General features: G+C 43.3%; 1 protein-coding gene across 3 annotated transcripts; it reads left to right on the top strand.

Moving 5' to 3' along the window:
• Nucleotides 1-149: 149 nt before the first annotated feature.
• LOC139583039 (serine/threonine-protein kinase LATS1-like) lies at nt 150-15,267 on the top strand. Of its 3 annotated transcripts, XM_071413715.1 has the most exons (8): nt 150-383; nt 912-1,388; nt 3,799-3,949; nt 4,245-5,725; nt 11,947-12,529; nt 12,667-12,852; nt 13,032-13,138; nt 13,241-15,267. In XM_071413715.1, the coding sequence occupies exons 2-8, from the start codon at nt 1,035-1,037 to the stop codon at nt 13,775-13,777; spliced, it is 3,399 nt and encodes a 1,132-aa protein (XP_071269816.1). In that variant the 5' UTR covers nt 150-383; nt 912-1,034; the 3' UTR covers nt 13,778-15,267. The 3 variants fall into 3 exon arrangements, with proteins under 3 accessions (XP_071269816.1, XP_071269817.1, XP_071269818.1); XM_071413716.1 differs by lacking the exons at nt 150-383; nt 912-1,388 and adding an exon at nt 2,118-2,275; XM_071413717.1 differs by lacking the exons at nt 150-383; nt 912-1,388; nt 3,799-3,949 and adding an exon at nt 3,993-4,140.
• Nucleotides 15,268-16,243: the final 976 nt, after the last annotated feature.

Here is a 16,243-nt window from a genome sequence, read left to right on the forward strand (position 1 = left end):
ACAACCATAATATGGACCACATTTAGGTCTAATTAGAACATTTATAGAATATAAACTTTTTGACATCCATTTGTTTTCATTTTGTATGTATATATTGTATTTGTTTTATGTTTGAGTAAGAATACCTGAAACACCAGGGAAAGGCCTCTGCTTTTGTTGGGGGGAAAGGTGCTATCGCAGGGGACGATGGGAAAAACAACCTATACATCCGGGGAAGTTGTCTCTGTCAAGACAGGAATATTCAAGCCACAGTTGGGACACGGAGTAGCAGTAAAATTATTCACTTTCAAACTTCGTCTAAATCAGTAGATTAACTAATTTCATCGCACTTTCGTGTTGATTTGAAGTCTGGAGATTTTATAAAAATAAGAATGCTTCTGAAGGTAAATTCATTGACAACAACCTGTTAGCTAGCATGCTAGCAGACTTGGCTAGTGGTTGCTTTGCGACGCGGACAGGCCGTGGACAACCAGCAGCAGTTGGCTTTGGTAGATGGCTAGCTGGTTAGCTATTTAAATGAATTTGAGTCAGTAACTAACCTAACTAAATATGTAGCATTTTAGTCATCACTACCTTTTAGCTTTGTAGCTGGCTGGATTACATATGTTTATTACATAACATCCTACAGTCGGTACTTTTAACTACAATATTTGGTACCCGGCTAACTTAGCTACCAGCACCATTTGTTTTCATGGTCACGTTTGCTAACTAACGTTAGTTGAGTTGATAGGTTGTAACTTAAGTTGTATCTTATAACTAATAGCTACAAAACGAAACTATCTTCCATAATGAATATTCTGAATATATTAATTGACAATCTGTTGGATCATTTCACTGCTCATATCTGGGAGATTGAATTCATTCCCATTTGCTGCACCATGTTCATATGTTCTGTGTTTTATCATCCCCAGGTATTCAGCACGATGCAGATGTGAAGTAATTCGAGTCTTGAAGCTCTTCTTGGCCCCTGACAGTGACCCACTGCTGTGTGCTACCTTGTTGTCCCCTTTGGCTGTCAACCTACATGTTCTTACATGAAGAGAGGGGAGAAACCCGAAGGATATCGACAGATGCGACCAAAGACTTTCCCTGCTAGCAACTACAGTGTTAACAGCCACCAGATGCTGCAGGAAATTCGGGAGAGTCTCCGGAACATGTCTCGGCCTTCTGACCCCCCTAAGGTAGACATGGGGGGTGCTGGAATAGTGGCGCCTGAAGACCCCAGGCAGCAAGGGCGCTGCAGCAACCCCAGAAACCCCTACCACAAAGCCTTGCAGGAGATTCGCAAGTCCCTGATGCCTTATGCCAATGAGCCCAGCTCTTCTGGACGTACTGCAGAGGTTAACAAACAGATGTTGCTGGAGCTGCTTTCTGCTGGCTTTGATGAGGTATGGAGGAAATAATGTAAAAGTAGAAACAGTGCTTCAGCTAGGTATCTAGCGAAGTTGTGGACATGAGTCACGTGATTTTGACACTAGATTTAGATTGACACACTACACGCACGTCATTGACACTCCCACACAAAACCCACTCGCATACACTACATTCGCCCACACACTCATACCGACACACACACACTTTTACACTTATCATTTGCTGCTGCTACTCTGTTCTTTATTTTACTCTTATTATGATCTATTCTGATCCCTCGTCTCTTTACCCTGCATTCATGTACAGTGCTTTCTGGAAGTATTCAGACCCCTTGACTTTTTCCACATTTTGTTACATTATACAGCCTTATTCTAAAATTGATTAAATCATTTTTTCCCTCGTCAATCAACACGCAAAACCCCATAATGACAAAGGAAAAACTATTTTTTTATACATTTTTGCAGATTAATAAAAATCAAAACTGAAATAACATTTACACAAGTATTCAGACAGTACTTTGTTGAAGCACCTTAGGCAGTGATTACAGCCATGAGTCTTTTGGGGTATAACGCTACAAGCTTGGCACACCTGTATTTGGGGAGTTTCTCCCATTCTTCTCTGCAGATCCTCTCAAGCTCTGTCAGGTTGGATGGGGAGCGTTGCTGCACAGCCATTTTCAGGTCTCTCCAGAGATGTTCAATCGGGTTCATGTCCGGGCTCTGGCTGGGCCACTGAAGGACATCCAGAGACTTGTCCCGAAGCCACTCCTGCGTTGTCTTGGCTGTTTGCTTAGGGTCCTTGTCCTGTTGGAAGGTGAACCTTCGCCCCAGTCAGTGGAAACAGGATGCACCTGAGCTCAATTTCGAGTCTCAAAGCAAATAGTCTGAATACTTATGTAAATAAGGTATTTCTGTTTTTAATTTTTAATACATTTGCAACCATTTCTAAAAACCTGTTTTCTCTTTGTCATAATGGGGTATTGTGTGTGTGTGTGTGTGTGTGTGTGTATATTGCTGAAGATCTTTTTATTTTTAGAATAAGGCTGAAACGTAACAAAATACTTTCTGAAGGCACTATATAAACTGATTGATTAAAGCAAAACTACCAAAATGATTGCTGATGGTGAACCTGAACAATCTAAATAAAATATTGCAAGCCCTGTTCCGCGGGTATAGTTAGATGAGAGTTGTCCCCGGTAGCTTACTTTTCGTCAGGTAAAGCACCATTTTCAACAGCGCATAGATGACAACAATAATTTTGCAAATTACATAGGTTGACACTCAACTAATAAAGCTTGATGTCACGCAAGCCATTTGTGCCGCACAGATGTGCAAGTTCAGGAACAGGCAGCCTACCTCACGTTGGTCAGCACACAGTTTTACTAGGCTACCAATATTGACTGGAGGTTAGGCATGCAAAATATCTTGTAGTTGATCAATGGCTGTCAACACAGTTACATGCAGTTCGACACTGAAGGAGAGGAAGCATCAGTTGTCAAAAGAGTTAGGTATTTTCGGAAGGTAGAAAGAATTTAGTATGAGGCCCAAAAAATATTTAACCACTGATTTCTAAAGTCTGAATAGATTTTCTGACCGACACATGCTACATTTGGATCGGTTTGGCGTCCGCGGACCGATGCACTTATAAACATTTAAATCGGGACCTATGCGTATCTGTGAATCATTACATACCTAGTAACCAGCCCTCTCACCCACTGAGCATCAACCATCACTGGATGTCCATAGATGATGAAAAGTCAGTCCAAATCAGAGCCAATCCTAGACGTCTGTTTCACCAGTTTGGACAGCATAACGTTAGTACAGTAGAGTATAGGTCAGTACAATACTGTATAGTAGTGCACACGAGTACAGTGTAATTTACTGTACTCTACTGTAATGCACTGAATTCTACTGTGCTGTGCGGAGCTCATTCTAACAATTGCCAGTGTAGAATAAGGAGGAAATGAAATGTTTCTACCTTTTGTGTACCTATTCGGCATACATCACCATGAAGAGAATGACATTCATAGGTATGCATTTCTGTATAGTTTAAAGTAGTTCATAGAGTTGTATGGTTTAACTTTGCAATCAATATTTTTTGTTTGGTAATTGGCATAAAAGTGAAATCTGAGTGATTCTGTTACTGTGGAATTGCCCTAATGCTAAAGATGTTTTCAACTAGTCAGTCACAGGACTCCTGTATTCAGCACTGAAGCGGAGTATAAAATATTTTCAATGAAACAGTATGTCATTTAAAAAGCTACTGGGATGTCTGGTTCTTAAAAAAAAAAAAAACACAAAAAAAGCATGTATGAATTACATTGTATTTGACGGTTGTTGAGTAGTTCCTGTTAACTTCATCTGATGTTCGTCTAACAGTACCTCGAGCAACCCAGGTATTAATAGCTAGTAAATGTATTATGTGCAGGAAATGGTGATCCGTGCTCTGATGCAGACCAACAGTCGCAGTGTGGAGGCAGCCATAGAGTACATTAGTAAGATGAGCTACCAGGACCCTGTGAGGGAGCAGATGGTGGATGCCGCCGCCCGCCCCGTCAATGCAGGCATGAAAGCCCCCGGTAGGTGTCTGTCCTTTGTGACCGAACCTCTCCTTTTTCCAGGGTTGTTCACAGGAACTTGGCTACTGTTATTGCAGGATCTAGGGCTAGACTATTTGTCACTGGAGATGCAATAGATTGTCGTTGAGGGAACAAGATTCTCTTGAACAACTGCTTTGGGGGAAGGGAGTGAATTGAGAATGATGTACAAGGTAAGGGTTTGCTCTCTTTTGATATAGCTGTAACATCTACTGCAAACATAATGATTAATCTCTATATGCTTCTTTTTAACTAGTTTTTCTTCCCATCGTTGCAGTTTCCTCTCATATCCAGCAGCCTGTGCTGAGGAGGCAGAGCTGGAAGGGTTCCAAGGAGTCCCTGGTTCAGAGACATGGCCACATGAGGGTGGAGGGGATGGTGTACCGTTCAGACAGCCCTGGACCCCAGGGTGACCTGGCAGGACGAGGGCCTCCCCCAGCCTTCCCACAGGGCCACCCTGGCAACAACCAATGGGTCAACCCTCCCCTACCCCCTCAGGTGCGCAGTGTCACCCCTCCCCCAAATAGGGGTGGAACCCCACCTCCACCTTCCTGGGACAGTAACCCCTCCACAAAGCGCTTCTCTGGCAACATGGATTACCTGGTTCCCCGGATCTCTCCCGTTCCCCAAGGAGCCTGGCCCGATGGCTACTCAGCCCCCCAGAACCAGAGGGGTATCAGCCCAGTGCCCATGGGCCGTCAGCCCATCATCATGCAGAGCTCTGGGGGTAACAAGTTCAGCTTCCCCTCCGGCTGGTCTCAGAACGGCTCCCCTCAACCAGACTACATGGGACACCAGAGTGGTGGTAGCAGACAACCCCCTCCCCTTTACCCAGTGAACCAGAGCAGCAGACAAAGCCCAACCGCTCAGCAGATGCAGGCCGGAGGTCCTGCCTCCTCCCCATCCTACGTCAACGATGGTAACCTCCCCCAGTCCATGATGGTGCCTAACCGGAACAGTCACAACCTTGACATGTACAACATGGGCGGGCCTCAGTCCTGGTCCCAAGCCCCCCCCGGCCAGCCCCAGTCCTCCCCAGGTAGCAGCAACCAGGACATGTCCCCCTCATGGCAGCAGCACAGCATCCCTGTCCGATCCAACTCCTTCAACAGCCACCAGATGAGCAACAGGCAGGGCCACCCAGCCAGCTCCCAACCCTCTGCCACCACAGTGACAGCCATCACCCAGGCCCCCATCCTGAGGCCCGTTAAGAGTATGCGTGTGCAGAAGCCTGAACTACACACTGCTGTGGCCCCCACACACCCACCCTGGATGCACCATCCCCCACCCTCTCCATCTCCCACTACCTACCAGGAGCCGCTACCAGCAGCGCCCATGCCCCATGTACCCATTACAGAAGCAGAGGTGCCCAGTTACCAGGGTCCTCCACCCCCATACCCCAAACACCTCCTCCAGCAGCCTGCTGCACCCTGCCCTGCCTATGATCCAGGGCACAAGCCAAGTACTGGGAGAGAGGAGGCTGCAGAGGAAGAGGAGTGTAGCAGCAGCTCTAATGACAGGCCAGAAGGCCCATACTCTGCTGCCATGGGAACAGATAAGGAGAATAAACAGATCACCACGTCTCCGGTGCCTATGCGCCGGAACAATAAAGACGAGGAGCGGCGAGGAGACCCCAGAGTGCCACTCTACTCTCCCCAGGCCTTCAAGTTCTTCATGGAGCAGCACGTTGAGAACGTCCTGAAGAACCACCAAATGAGGATCCATAGGAAGAAGCAGCTGGAGAGTGAGATGCAGAGGGTGAGTCCACAGGCACTACTTATAATTAGTGATGCACCGATATTACATTGTTGACCAATAACAATATTTTCCTTGCCCCAAAAAAAACGATACCGATATTTTTTTTTAAAGCGGCCTTTTAAGCATTCTAGTACAGTTAAATAGTTAACACACACATGGACGCAGCGGTCTAAGGCACTGCATCTCAGTGCAAGAGGCGTCACTACAGTCCCTGGTTCAAATCCAGGCTGTATCACATCCGGCCGTGATTGGGAGTCCCATAGGGCAGCGCACAATTGGCCCAGCGTTGTCCGGGGTAGGCCGTCATTGTAAATAAGTATTTGTTTTTAACTGACTTGCCTAGTTAAATAAAGGTTACACACACCACATTGACCAAAAAGTTATTTTGTTGCCATTTACAGTTAAAGTCGGAAGTTTACATACACTTAGGTTGGAGTCATTAAAACTTGTTTTTCAACCACTCCACAAATTTCTTGTTAACAAACTATAGTTTTGGCAAGTCGGTTAGGACATCTACTTTGTGCATGACACAAGTAATTCTTCCAACAATTGTTTACAGACAGATTATTTCACTTAGAATTCACTGTATCACAATTCCAGTGGGTCAGAAGTTTACATACACTAAGTTGACTGTGCCTTTAGCTTTAGCTAAACAGCTTGGAAAATTCCAGAAAATTATGTCATAGCTTTAGACGCTTCTGATAGGCTAATTGACATCATTTGAGTCAATTGGCGGTGTACCTGTGGATGTATTTCAAGGCCTACTGTCAAACTCATATATATTTTGTTTAACCTTTTTAACTAGGCAAGTCGGTTAAGAACAAATTCTTATTTTGAACGACGGGTTAACTGCCTTGTTCAAGGGCAGAACGACAGACTTTTACCTTGTCAGCTCTGGGATTCGATCTTTCAACCTTTCGGTTACTAGTCCAACGCTCTAACCACTAGGCTACCTGCCGCCCCATCCCTGGGAGCAATTTCCAAATGCCTGAAGGTACCACGTTCATCTGTACAAACAAGTATAAACACCATGGGACCACGAAACCGTCATACCTCTCAGGAAGGAGATGTGTTCTGTCTTTTGGAGATGAATGTACTTTGGTGCGAAAAGTGCAAATCAAACCCAGAACAACAGCAAAGGACCTTGTGAAGATCCTAGAGGAAACAGGTACAAAAGTATCTATATCCACAGTAAAATGAGTCCTATATCGACATAACCTGAAAGGCCGCTCAGCAAGGAAGAAGCCACGGCTCCAAAACCACCATAAAAAAAGCCAGATTACGGTTTGCAACTGCACATGGGGACAAAGATTGGTCTGATGAAACAAAAATAGTGGTCATAATGACCATTGTTATGTTTGGAGGGGAAAGGGGGGGGCTTGCAAGCCGAAGAAAACCATCCCAACCGTGAAGCACGGGGGTGGCAGCATCATGTTGTGGGGGTGCTTTGCTGCAGGAGGGACTGGTGCACACAAAATAGATGGCATCATGAGAAAGGAAAATTATGTGGATATATTGAAGCAACATCTCAAGACATCAGTCAGGAAGTTAAAGCTTGGTCGCAAATGGGTCTTCCAAATGGACAATGACCCCAAGCATACTTCCATAGTTGTGGTAAAATGGCTTAAGGACAACAAAGTCAAGGTACACTTGTGAAAGGTTACCTGAAACGTTTGGCCCAAGTTAAACAATTTAAAGGCAATGCTACCAAATACTAATTGAGTGTATGAAAGAAATAAGTTCCCACTGGGAATGTGATGAAATAAATAAAAACTGAAATAAATCATTCTCTACTCTTATTCTGACATTTCACATTCTTAAAATAAAGTGGTGATCCTAATGTAAGAAATTGTAATGGATACTGGTAACTTGTTTTAACACTTCTCAGCACAAGCTATACTTGACACAACATGCACCCATCCCCACTACTTTGTCAGACCCACACACACACACCCCTCCCCCATGAATAGGGCCCTGTGAAAACAAACGCACATGCAGGATGCCTTGGGATGAGACTAGGACAAAGAACTGTGTGAAAAGCCAATGGAATGTCGACATCAGGCCCGGACAGGACTACCCACGACCCAGATCAACCAATCGGAAGGCCAGACTACAAGATCAACCTACTTTGCTTGTTGCCTATATAATCTGTATGAACTGTTTAGAGGACGATTCCATACGAGTCAGACAGAAGGAACCGTGCTGCACGATTTACTAAGATATCTTTGCATCTGAATAAACGGACTTATTATATAATTATCCACCTCGTCCTATGTCTCTACTTGATCTCCTGTCTCTAGTAAACGTTTTACTAACACTAACTGACCTAAAACAGGGAATTTTTACTAGGATTAAGGTCTGGAATTGTGAAAACTGAGTTTAAATGTATTTGGCGAAGGTGTATGTAAACTTCAGACTTCAACTGTACGTATGTCCCCATTACCGGTAGAACATAATCAAAACCTATTTCTTTCACTTGCTGTTTCGTTTGTAACGTCGTTTCATTCTCAACCAGGATTTCTATGGAAAACCGTTTGGGTCTTTGCGTGTCTAGATACAATTTAACACTATTTGACATGTCAAATAAGCTTGTTGACCTGAATATGACTACACGTCACAATAATTTAACGCTTTCATAATTTTTTGTACATAGTGTAATCAATGTGTAATAACTATCACTTTCATATGTCACAACGATTCATCGATACCTATGCTATGAAGCTGGTAAAGTTGTCTCGTGCACCTACAGCGCTGGTCATAAACAAATGCTAGCTAGCTCATGGATGCAAACAGTGTCGTTTTGCTATGTTCTTCCACAAAAACAATCTATTTCAGTAGATATAGTAAACTAGTTAAGATAGGTGTCATCTAAAATAATCCTAATTTATAAAACAGTTCTTATTTGATTAATGGTGGTCGGATGTGATCTATGTTAAGTTAGCCACAATAGTGGATTTTGCGGTTAGCCTTCAAAATAAGTTATTCTACTATTTGTATTAATTTGCATCACTGTCAATTACATACTTTTATTTTTAAGGCAAACTGCAAATTCCACTATTGTGCCTAATCCTTATTGTGGCTAGTTTCGCAACAGATAACCGGGTGCTGTCGAGCCTCACTAGCCTGATGAAGTTAGCTGGCTGCTTATAACGTTCGCTTTGGGAAACCGGGTTAAGTTGCTGAATAACGTTAGCTATTTATTTTCATGAATTCATCAATAGGCGAACATCAAGTGGCAACCTAGCTAATACTTACTCACAAGGATTCATAAATCATTGCAAAGAATAATGAAAATGACTGCAGTTTCTACTGGTCATTGTTTTCAGGCTGGTTGTATTGGTGCTAGCTACCTCAGAAGTTTCGGTCAAACAAATGATGCTTTATTACTAACGCGGTATTGTAAACACATCGTTTGTGGCCGGTGTTTGCTTGTTTGCAGTCTTATTCTGTACAGCTTTGACAGTGCTACTGTATCTTTTTTGACACGCAATGACCCAACGGCGTTCCATAGTATGTATGTTGTGACGCTAATAGCAGTAACGCATTTACTGTGTAACTCCGGTAGGGCATCATCTGAAAAATAGCACACTTGGTAGTGTGTTCGGCAAAAGCCAACATCACCCACGACAGAGAACGGTTGCTTGTCAAAGGCAATGAATTACATTATCTTGGTGTTAATGGATTTCGCCTTTGAGTTGTCTCGCTAACATTTTCCTACTCTTTCAAATGACTGCTCAACTTTTTATATATATATATTTATTTTTAATTTTTATTAACAACAAATCAATACAGAAAGTACATAAGGGAACACAAGTATATATAATGGACAATCGAGCTAGGGGGTACAATATCACATTACAATTACACGGACCTGAAGGGACATACATACACTTACAATTCTAACAGCTTTTTTTTTTGTAGAGTATTTAATAGTCTTAAAATACAGTTCAATTTCTTTTTGTAGGGTAAGAAAATGTGTTTTTTTGTTAGTAAATTTACATTTGTGTATATGAAATTTGGCTTGACTGCTCAACTTGTTGACTGCTCGATCCACACAGCAGACGTGGCCTACGTAGGAATGCTGTGTTGCACGTGTAGCACTACATTTTACGTGGCGTCATGTACCTACGTTATATAGTATGCACATCGGCGTTAAACTAGACGTCGGGCCGATGTTGACATTTTTAGCTAATATCGTCCGATTCCGATATGGTGTAATGTCCCTATGAGTTACATTTGGTCTAAACAATGGTATAATCTGAATTTGGTCCAATTCAATTCGCAGGAATACAGGGTAATTATTAACTGAAAAGCCAAAATTTACACCGAAATGGATTTCGAAAGTCCTCACGCAGTCTTACTTAGATTCCAATATTTGCCTCTTTCTTATTATTTCTTTCCTGTTCAAGCTGTATGTTCATTGTTTTTTAATGTTCTATTCTTTCTGTCTGCTTAGCTGTCTCTCTTTCTCTCCTGTTCTCTACTTGCTGTCACTAACAGCTGATGTAGAAGGTAAAAGTATCTTCTATCAATGCCGTGACCTGAATAGTCCACACAGATCAGTGACCAAGTAAGCCGCTGTTGAAAGACTGACCATTTTTTTAATTGAACAGCATGAAGCCCTCTGCTGACTGACAGCAACACACCAACTCCTTAGGGAGAGGCATGCCTGTCCATCCACTTCCATGTTAGTGCTCCGCTGCAGCATATATTAACACCTTGCTTGCCAAGAATACCAGCCTTATTGAGAACGTCTGCTGTACACTATATACACAAAAGTATGTGGACACCACTTCAAATTAGTGGATTCGGCTATTTCAGCCACATCCGTTGCTGACAGGTGTATAAAATTGAGCACACGGCCATGCAATCTCTATAGACAAACACTGGCAGTAGAATAGCCTTACTGAAGAGCTCAGTGACTTTCAATGTGATACTGTCATAGGATGCCACCTTTCCAACAAGTCCGTTTGTCAAATTTCTGCCCTGCTAGAGCTGCCCCCGTCAACTGTAAGTGCTGTTATTGTGAAGTGGAAACATCTAGGAGCAACAACAGCTCAGCCGCAAAGTGGTAGGCCACACAAGCTAACAGAACGGGACCGCCGAGTGTAGCGCATACAAAGCGTGTAACGCATACAAATCATCTGTCCACAGTTGCAGCACTCACTACCGAGTTCCAAATTGCCTCTGGAAGCAACGTCAGCACAAGAACTGTTCGTCGCGAGCTTCATGAAATGGTTTTCCATGCCGAGCAGCCGCACAAAAGCCTTAGATCACCATGTGCAATCCCAAGCGTCGGCTGGAGTAGTGTAAAGCTTGCCGCCGTTGGACTCTGGAGCAGTGGAAATGCGTTCTCTGGAGTGATGAATCATGCTTCACCATTTGGCAGTCCAACAGACAAATCTGGATTTGGCGGATGCCATGAGAACGCTACCTGCCCCAATGCATAGTGCCAGCTGTAAAGTTTGGTGGAGGAGGAATATTGGTCTGAGGCTGTTTTTCATGGTTTGGGCTAGGCCCGTTAGTTCCAGTGAAGGGAAATCTTAACACTACAGCATACAATGACATTTAGACGATTCTGTGCTTGCAACTTTGTGGCAACAGTTTGAGGAAGGCCCTTTCCTGTTTCAACATGATAATGCCCCTGTGCACAAAGCGAGGTCCATACAGAAATAGTTTGTCAAGATCGGTGTGGAAGAACTTGACTGGCTTGCACAGAGCCCTGACCTCAACCCAATAGAACACCTTTGGGTTGAATTGGAACGCCGACTGCGAGCCAGGCCTAATCGCCCAACATCAGTGCCTGACCTCACTAAGGCTCTTGTGGCTGAATGGAAGCAGCAATGTTCCAACATCTAGTGGAAAGCCTTCCCAGAAGAGCGGAGGCTGTTATAGAAGCAAACGGGGGACCAACTCTATATCAATGCCCATGATTTTAGAATGAGATGTTCGACAAGCAGGTGTCCACATACCTTTGGTCATATAGTGTATCTTGTTGTTTTCTTTTAACCTATGTTTTCCAATGTTTTAATGGTTACTATTTTGTGTTACCTTACCTTGGCCTGCATTCTACCGGGTTGAATTCATTGCTTTGCTAATGTATCTTGGTTGTTTTGTTTTATGTGCCTAATTAATATTCTGTGGTGCTCTCTTAAATAAACAATTTTTGGGGAGATCTCCATGACGGGCCTGAATGTAAATTGTCATCTTTTGTTATTTAGGTTGGGTTGTCAGGAGATGCCCAGGAGCAGATGCGCATGATGCTGTCTCAGAAAGAGTCCAACTACATCCGACTGAAGCGGGCCAAGATGGACAAGTCCATGTTCAAGAGGATCAAGACCCTGGGCATCGGAGCCTTTGGAGAGGTGTGTCTAGCCCGGAAGGAGGACACGGGAGCCCTGTACGCCATGAAGACGCTGCGCAAAAAGGACGTTCTCCTCAGGAACCAGGTGGCCCACGTCAAGGCAGAGCGAGACATTCTGGCTGAGGCTGATAATGAGTGGGTGGTGCGGCTCTACTACTCCTTCCAGGACAAGGACAACCTGTACTTTGTGATGGACTACATCCCCGGAGGAGACATGATGAGTCTGCTGATCAGGTTGGGCATCTTCAAAGAGGACTTAGCTCAGTTCTATATTGCTGAGCTCACCTGCGCCGTGGAGAGCGTGCACAAGATGGGATTCATCCACCGCGACATCAAGCCAGACAACATCCTCATAGACCGGGACGGACACATCAAGCTCACCGACTTTGGGCTCTGCACCGGCTTCCGTTGGACGCATGACTCGAAGTACTACCAGAGTGGTTAGTATGATCCCTGCCTTATGATGCTTGTTACTGCTTCAATCCAAGAGGATGTTTTGGCCTTTGGGGTAACACTGTTTTCCCTCTCTTCATTGTCAGTAAAGCCAAGATAATCTTTGTGTCGTCTCTCTCCGTAGGAGACCATGTTCGGCAGGACAGCATGGACTTCAGTAAGGAATGGGAGCAGGACCCAGCTAACTGTCGCTGCGCAGACCGACTCAAGCCCCTGGAGAGGAGGAAGGCGAGGCAACACCAGCGCTGCCTGGCCCACTCCCTGGTGGGGACACCCAACTACATCGCTCCAGAGGTGCTGCTCAGAACAGGTAAGCCTGTGTAAAAGAAAGTTGAATCTGCTATGGAGTTGAAAATATAACTGGTGATGTTTGAATTACTAGTGTAGGAGTGACGTTTTAAGCGTAATGTTGTATGAAAGGTTATTATTTTTCTCTTGTGCACCATGTTATTGTCTCTGACATGTGACTGTGTTAACTCTCTGTTCAAGGATACACCCAACTGTGTGATTGGTGGAGTGTTGGTGTCATTCTATATGAAATGTTGGTTGGGCAGCCTCCTTTCTTAACAACTACACCCCTGGAAACACAGCTCAAGGTAAATTTACCAGTTCAAACTGAGCATATCTCATGTTGGCCTGGTTTGTCAGGTGTTTTCCTCTGCACTATATTAAACGCTCTGGTTCTGTCTCGTACACAGGTGATAAACTGGCAGACCACACTGCACATCCCCCCTCAAGCCAAGCTGAGCCCAGAGGCATCGGACCTCATCATTAAACTGTGCCGCGGCCCCGAGGACCGCCTCGGCAAGAACGGTGCCGACGAGATCAAGGTGCAGCCCTTCTTCAAGACCATCGACTTCTCTAATGACCTGCGGCAGATGCAGCCAGCCCCCTACATACCCACCATCGCTCACTGCACAGACACCTCCAACTTTGACCCGGTGGACCCAGACAAGCTGTGGAGCAGCGATAACGAAGCCGAGGGCAAACACAATGACACCCTCAATGGGTGGTTCAAGAACGGCAAGCACCCCGAGCACGCCTTCTACGAGTTCACCTTCCGCCGCTTCTTTGACGACAACGGCCACCCCTACAGCTGTCCCAAGCCCATTGGCATAGAGTATGAGGAGGGATCTGATGGGGACGAGGCAGACTCTGAGGCCCCGGCACAGGAGGAGGGAGACCAGGAAGAGAGCCGCAGGGGGGCACAGGGCCGTGATTTGGTCTATGTGTAGTATCTTCTATGAACATCTTTGTTCTGCTGGACTGTTGGTACATAATAGGTCTGGGAAACAGGTTGCTGGTTTGTCAGAGAGCGGGTCAGGAGTTGGGTATATGACGTGGACGTGCTTAACTGTTCTTGTGGGGACCAGAAGTCAAATGCTATTTCTATGGGGTTTAGGGTTACGGTTAGAATTAGTGTTAGGGTTAGAATTACATTAAGGGTTAGGTGCTAGGGTTAAGGTTAGGTTTTTGGGTTAAGGTTAGGGAAAATAGGATTTTGAATGGGACTGAATTGTGTCCCCCACAAGGTTAGCTGTACAAGACTGTGTGTGTGTTCTCAGCCCCTTCTTCTGCGGAACAATTAGGACCAGATATAATTGTACCATACAGAACAGATACATGGTACATATAACTACACTACAGTATAGTCTCTCTACACTACAGTCTGCGGGGGGAGGGTTTAGTCTTTCACACTACAGGTGTATTCATGGAGTTGTACAGGGTACGCTTTATATGCTGTCTGATATTGAACAGACCAATGAATTGAAAGCAAAAATATCAGGGTGCTCTTTGAAGACTTACAAACCCTGTTTTAAGCCTTCATTTATTTAAGATACTACAAACTGGTGATGCTAGTTGATACTCATAAGTATGGGATTTATTTTTTTAACTTTATTTTTTGACAATTGTCTTAATTTATATTTTAATAGGTCTATTGCAATGGGGATATATTAGTGATATCACTCTGGTAGAATTTGCAGGGATAAGTACATCTTGAATTGTTCATTGCTTTGCCTTTGATCTTCTGCTCTTTCACCAAATACTGTATAGGGGGGCATTTTAAACTAGACTTAGTTGATTGAACTAGGGTTTTGTGTATTTTTCTAATTCATACATAACATTTATTTATAAATTGTTGTACACATTTGATGTAAATATTTTCTCTATCTATTCGATTGGTTAGTTGATATTCATTAGGGCAGGCCCTCCGCATTATTCCCGCATTATTCAAATCTCTTTCCTGTAATAATTGGTAGCGTTCATTCCACTGTCTATTTTGTTTCCTTGTTGCTGAAAAAGGCCAATCTGAAAGGTACCTTTTATGTAATGATACTAAAGTAAATGAAGAGATGGAATGACTGGGGCCGACATGCTCCGTTATGCTACGTACAGGGCATGTTCTTCTCTCTCTCATTCTCTTCCACAGTAGCATCTGCCTTCAGATGTTCAGGAAGGACTGATACTATACTGAAAATACTATACTATACTGAAAAAGGAATTATAAATTGGCACTCTTTAGTAGCTCATAGTGGATAGATGGGTCACCTATCCTATATTTTGCCTTTATTAGTGACTTGGAAAGATTTTTATGTAGTTCTAATATGCACTGTTTTTGTTGAAATCATGTAAAGATTACATAGTTAGATTTATGGTGTAAATTTTTTGTGAGGGGGATTGGGAGAAAGGCTAATGAATAAAGAATGTGAAGCACTTCAACAAATTCCATTTTCTTGGCCTTTCACACCTGGAACTATCCAATACAGGCTGCTCTATAGTACTCTCCAGGGTTATTCAACTCTTACCCTATGAGGTCTGGAGCCTGCTGGTTTTGTGCTCGATCTGATAATTGCCCACACATCCCAGGTCTAAATCAGTCACTGAACAGTGTTGGGAAAAGTACCAAATGGTCATACTTGAGTAAAAGTAAAGATACCTTAATAGAAAATTACTCAAGTAAAAGTGAAAGTCACCCAGTAAAATCCTACTTGTGTAAAAGTCAAAGTATTTGGTTTTAAATATACTTAAGGATCAAAACTAAATGTAATTGCTCAAATATACTTAGGTATTAAAAGTAAAAGTATAAATCATTTCAAATTTCTTATATTAAGCATACCAGATGGCACCATTTTATTGTTTTTTTAAATTACGGACAGCCAGGAGCACGCTCCAACACTCAGACATAATCTAAAATGAAGCATGTGTTCAGTGAGTCTGCCAGATCAGAGGCAGTAGAGATGACCATGGATGTTCTCTTGATAAGCGTGTACATTAGAATATTTTCCTGTCCTGCTAAGCATTCAAAATGTATTAAGTATTTTTGGGTGTCAGGGAAAATATATGGAGTAAAAAGTACAGTACATTTAGGAATGTAGTGAAGTAAATGGTAAAGTTGTCAAAAATATAAATAGTAGATAAAAAAACATGAGCTGGCGCACACCCAGAAAATAGTTTGTGTGGAGGTGCTGACTAACAGCGAAAAACTAAACTATCAAAAGAAAGTCGCACACTGCATGTATAATCTCCCAACAATTTAATGGGTATTCACCAACGTTTCGGTTTGAAGTATTTTTACTTAAGTACTTTACACCACTGCCAATGTATCGTCTATGTAAAAAACCTGTCTGATTAGGATTAATAATATCCGACAATACCTTTTTAATTCTATGTGCTATGCATTTTGCTAGAATTTTGACATG

The sequence above is a fragment of the Salvelinus alpinus genome, chromosome 8 (genome assembly GCF_045679555.1).
Source record: "Salvelinus alpinus chromosome 8, SLU_Salpinus.1, whole genome shotgun sequence".
Classification (NCBI taxonomy): domain Eukaryota; kingdom Metazoa; phylum Chordata; class Actinopteri; order Salmoniformes; family Salmonidae; genus Salvelinus; species Salvelinus alpinus.